This window comes from Nicotiana sylvestris, chromosome 6 (genome assembly GCF_000393655.2).
Source record: "Nicotiana sylvestris chromosome 6, ASM39365v2, whole genome shotgun sequence".
NCBI lineage: Eukaryota > Viridiplantae > Streptophyta > Magnoliopsida > Solanales > Solanaceae > Nicotiana > Nicotiana sylvestris.
The window spans coordinates 171,607,550-171,613,515 of record NC_091062.1 but is presented as its reverse complement, the minus strand read 5'-3'; the positions used below and the strand labels follow the sequence as shown (position 1 = coordinate 171,613,515).

Here is a 5,966-nt window from a genome sequence, read left to right as displayed (position 1 = left end):
GAGTTTACAGAGTCATTATCTACCACCAGAGCTTAGACGAGCTAGAGTTGATAGGTTCTTGACCCTTCGACAGGGTAACATGAGTGTTCGGGAGTACAGTCTTCAGTTTGATTCATTGGCTAGGTATGCTCCCAATATTGTATCTAAGATGGATGATCGGGTTCACCGATTCTTGATGGGATTAGAACCTCACTTGCTTAATGATTTTATGTCAGTCTCACTTCAGCCAGACATGAATATTTCTCGTATTCAGGCGTACGCTCCGGGTATAGAGGAGCATAAACAGAATAAGAGAGCGAGGTCTTCGGGTCCTTCTAGTAAGTTTTGAGATGGTCAGAGGCAGCAGTACTCGAGGTATCCATCCCAACCCTTGGCTAGCATGGCTCCTCAGTTTGGTGGTAAGAGATTTGATCGTTCTACATATTCAGGGTCTGGTCAGAATTTCAGGGCCTCAGGTTCTCAATATAGAGATGAGTCAAATCAGATGAGGCCACCCTTGCCATGATGTACTCAATATGGTAAGCAACATACCGGGCAATGCCATATAGGGTTAGGTATTTGTTATACTTGTGGTTATCCAGGACACATTATGAGGGATTGCCCGATGAGAGGTGATGCAAGCATAGCTCAGCCGTCGCGATCTGCAACTGGTTCGTCATCATCAGTACGCCCTCTGGGCAAGGTCCCCAAGCACCAATGAGTAGTGGTAGAGGCAGAGGTAGAGCATCTAGCTCAAGCAACCCTCTGAACCGCATTTATGTATTGGCAGGACGACAGGACCAGGAGTCATCACCTAATGTTGTTACAGGTATATTATCAGTCTCCTCATATGATATATATGCACTGATTGACCCAGGTTCCACCTTATCATATGTTACTCCGTTAGTTGTTGGTAAGTTTGGAATAAAACCTGAATTGGTTAAACCTTTTGAGGTATCTACACCTGTTGGGGACTCGGTGATAGCTAAGCAACGATATAGGGGTTGTATAATAGTAGTTCATGGTCAAACTACCGTAGAAGACTTAATCGAGTTAGATATGGTAGAATTTGATGTTACAATGGGTATGGATTGGTTCGCTTCTTGTCATGCCAATGTTGATTGTAGATCAAAGATAGTCCGATTTTAATTTTTGGGGTAGCCTATTTTGGAGTGGAAAGGTAATATGGCATCACCGAGAGGAAGATTCATTTACTATCTCAAGGCAAGGAAGATGATTAGAAAGGGTTGTATTTATCACTTAGTTTGGGTTCAGGATGTGGAAGTGGATTCACCAACCATTCAGTACATCTCTGTGGTGAATGAGTTTCCCGATGAGCTTCCAGGTCTCCTGCCAGAGAGAGAAATTGAGTTTCTATTGACCTACTACCAGATACTCACCCAATATCTATTCCTATCTATAGAATGGCCTCTGCAGAGCTGAAATAATTGAAAGAACAATTAAAGGACTTACTTGAAAAAGGCTTTATCAGACCTAGTACATCACCGTGAGGAGCACCTATTTTGTTTGTGAGAAAGAAGATGGTTCCTTACGAATGTGTATTGATTATAGGAAGCTGAATAAGGTGACAATCAAGAATAAGTACCCGCTTCCAAGAATTGATGTTTTATTTGATTAGTTGCAAGATGCCTAGTGTTTTTCAAAGATAGACTTGAGGTATAGGTACCATAAGGTAAGGGTTAAGGATGAAGATATTCCGAAGACAGCATTCAGGACAAGATATGGGTACTTTGAGTTTCGAGTTATGTCATTCGGTATGACCAATGCCCTAACAGTATTCATGGATTTGATGAACCGTGTGTTTAGGCCTTTTTAGATCTGTTCGTAATTGTATTTATCGATGATATATTGGTGTATTCTCGTTCAGAGGATGAGCATGCTGATCATCTGCGTACTGTGCTCAGAGTTCTACAAGAAGGGAAGTTATATGCAAAACTTTCTAAATGTGAATTCTGGTTGAACTCTGTATGTTTCCTTGGGCATGTTATTTCGGGTGAAGGTATCCGGGTGGATACACAAAAGATTGAGGCAGTAAAGACTTGGCCTAGACCCACAACACCGACATAGGTTTGTAGCTTTCTTGGTTTGGCAAGTAATTACAGAAGATTCGTGGAAGGATTTTCTTCCCTTTCAGCACCTTTGACAAAGTTGACTCAGAGGGGAGCAAAGTTTCAATGGACCGATGCTTGTGAACGGAGTTTTCAGGCATTAAAGGATAGATTAACATCAGCACCGGTTCTAGTGCTTTCAAAAGGGACCGATGGTTATGTGATCTATTGTGATGCTTCAGGCATTGGATTGGGTTCTGTGCTGATACAACATGGTAAGGTTGTGCTTATGCTTCTAGACAACTAATAAAGCACGAGAAGAACTACCCGACCCACGATTTAGAGTTAGCCGCGGTGATTCATGAACTAAAGATATGTAGGCACTACTTGTATGGCATACATGTTGATATTTATACGGATCATAAGAGCCTCTGGTATATCTTCAAGCAAAAGGAATTGAATATACGTCAAAGGAGATGGTTAGAGCTACTTAATGCCATTGATATTTTATACCATCTGGTGAAGGGGAACGTAGTAGCCGACTCCCTCAGCCGTAGATCTATGGGTAGCCTATCGTATTTACGACCATAAAAGAGGGGAATAGCCCATGAGTTTCATCAGCTAGCTAGTCTTGGAGTTCAGTTACTGGACTCAGGTGATATTGGAATTACTCTTCAGGATACGGAAACATCCTCTTTAGTAACTGAAGTAAAGGAATGCTAGAACAAGGATCTTGTGTTAATTCATTGTAGGGATACCACCCTTTAGAAGAAGAAGACGTCATTTGAAATTACAGAAGATGAGTTCCTCAGATATCGAGAATGATTATGTGTGCCTAATGTTGCAGGGCTGCGTTGGCAGGTTATGGGAGAAACTCACTATTCTCGTTATTCTATCCATCCATGAGCAACAAAGATGTATCATGATATTAGGGACGTGTATTGGTGGGACGGAATGTAAAAGGATATAGCAGAATTTGTTACTTAGTGTCCTAACTGTCACCAGGTTAAGGTTGAGCATCAAAAACCCGGTGGATTATTGCATGCTATGGAGATTCCAACTTGGAAGTGGGAAATAATCAATATAGACTTCATCGTAGGATTACCTCGTACCCAGCATAAGTTCGATTCGATATGGGTAATTGTTGATAGGCTTACAAAGTCAACCCATTTTCTGCCTGCCCGAACTACATATTCCTCATAGGATTATGTGAGGCTTTATATTAAGGAGATAATGCGACTGCATGGTGTCCCTATATCTATTATCTCGGATAGAGGAGCTCAATTTACAGCTAACTTATGGAGGTCCTTCCAAAAGGGATTGGGGACTCAAGTAAGTCTTAGTACAACATTTCATCCCCAAACAGACGGACAGGCTGATCATACTATTCAGACACTAGAGGATATACTACGAGCTTGTGTAATAGACTTCAAAGGTAGCTGGGATGATCATTTGCCGCTTATTGAGTTCGCATGTAATAATAGTTACCATTCCAGTATTCAGATGGCTTCATACGAAGCTCTTTATGGACGGAAGTGTAGGTCGCCTATAGGGTGGTTCGATGTCGGAGAATCTGAATTACATGGGCTAGACCTAGTTCAGCAGGCCATAGAAAAAGTAAAGCTTATCCGGGATAGACTATTAACAGCTCAGAGTCGTCAGAAGTCATATTCTGACGTGCGATGACGAGATTTAGAGTTCTTGGTTGATGACTGGGTATTCTTAAATGTGTCACCTATGAAGGACGTGATGATGTTTGGCAAGAAAGGCAAACTTAGCCCACGGTATATTGGGCCTTATAGGATCATTCGGAAAATGGGCCAAGTAGCTTATAAGTTAGAATTGCCCTCGGAGTTGGAGTATGTCTATCCGTTTTTCACGCATCTATGTTACGGAAGTACGTTGTCGACCCTACCCGAGTGGTTCCCATGGGTGATGTACATATTACAAAGGACTTGTCATACTAGGAAGTTTCGGTTGCCATCCTAGACCGACAAATCCGCAAGCTGTGGAATAAGGAGGTAGCCTCCGTGAAAGTACTTTGGAGAAACAACAATGTGGAAGAAATGACTTGGGAGGCCGAGGAAAACATGATGTCTAGATATCCCTACTTATTTTCTCCTCTAGAGAAGGGTCTGACTGAGACATCATAACCATAAGGTACATGTATAAACCCTTGTGTTGTTCATGTGAGGCCATTGTCGTTATTCATTATTATGGTCCTGTGTGTCGCTGGGTTATTAAGATTCTACGGGGAGAGTTGGTAGTAGTGTTGTTACAAAGGTGACCCTGCCAAAGGTATATGGATCACGCAGAGTTGAACATTCGAGGATGAATGTTTCTAAGGCAGGAAGGATATTACATCTCGCATTTTCGTACGTTAAAATTTCGTTTTCAGTTAACCGACGTAGACTCGGGGATGAGGTCATCTTGACGTTAACGTACTTACGCTATTTATAACAAGCGATAAATTAGGGTTATGAAGGATAAAGAGGTACACGGATTAAAGAAAATGTGTTTCATTGAAAGTGGCCAATTTGGAATAAAATACGGGTCAAGCGATAATACCTGATAATTATGAACTAGTATCATGCAAGGTACCATTTGACCACGGTAGTATAATATATAAAGTATATATGATGTATTTTAAAAATAAATAGAATTTTAAGTAATTTGTGTTAATTGATTATTTACCGGATAACAGGGCATTTCCTAGTTAATTAATAAGTGGATAAAAAATTAATAAATTAACCCCCCCTCCAAATGTGGCAAGAAGCCACAAACCTAGAAAATGACTAAGTAGTCATAATTCTAGGTGGCTATCTAAGAATTTTTTTTTATTTAATAAGCAAAAGTCTTGATTCCACTCATTTTGGACACAATAATCAACCAAGAATGTTTAAGTTCTAAAGAAAGAAACATTTTACAAATTAAAAGCTAACCGTCATACTATACCAAAGATGTGAAAAGCACGAACAATTTCATTTCAAAAATTTCAAAGGATTCAAGAAAAATCTCGTTCAACATTTTTCACTAAAGCAGAAGCTTCATTTCATTCGAATAATTCCAGGAACAGGTATGTTAAGGCCCTCACTTCTTTCTTTTGGCATGGTCCATATGACACTGAAAAAACGAGCAAACACACAGTTTCCATAAATTACTCTATTCATAGAAATAGTAGTGGTGTCTGTATTCTTGATTCCCCATGAGAATTATTATTATCTTCTGTTCATGGGTCTTAGAATAATGCACAATTGGAAAAGTTTATCTTGAATGAATATTGAGATTATTACGTATTTTTCATACATTTCACTCATTTATACCTGTGCATTGGCCCATAACCAGATGGCGTTATATACATATATATATGTAAATATAAGTATATGGGATATGGAAAAAGGTTACGGCGTTATATACGCACTACCGCCTGATCAGCCGGTATATGTTGATGATATTGCCCACAGTGGCCGAGACGATATGATGGGATGCACTTAGTAGCTTGATGATATTATGTACACCCATACCTAGGCATGGCACGGTATTTTTACGCATGTACATGACGTTATGAATGTTTTAGAATTTATAAAGTTATTCAGATCTTAAGATGTGTTTCTATATTCCATGTTTCATCTATGTCTTTTACGTACTAATTTTCATGCCTTACATACTCAGTACATTTTTCGTGTTGACCGCCTATTTCAAGGGGATTACATTTCATGTCTGCATGTGCAGGTAGGCAAGCTGATGGTCCCCCTTCCTAGGATCCCTGATCAACAAGAGTTGGTGTGCTCCATTTGATCCCGAGCTGCTTTTGATTTTGGTACGATTTGTTTGTATATATATATATGGATATGACGTGGCTCAGTTCCGTCTTTGTACAGTTATGTTTTTGTTGGATGTCTGTGGACAGTATGTCTA

General features: G+C 40.0%; 1 protein-coding gene across 1 annotated transcript; it reads left to right on the top strand.

The window, feature by feature from the left end:
• Positions 1-696: 696 nt before the first annotated feature.
• Positions 697-1,128, top strand: LOC138871680 (uncharacterized). Its single transcript, XM_070149576.1, has one exon. It carries the CDS (start codon positions 697-699, stop codon positions 1,126-1,128), a length of 432 nt encoding a protein of 143 aa, XP_070005677.1.
• The last annotated feature ends 4,838 nt before the right edge of the window (positions 1,129-5,966 follow it).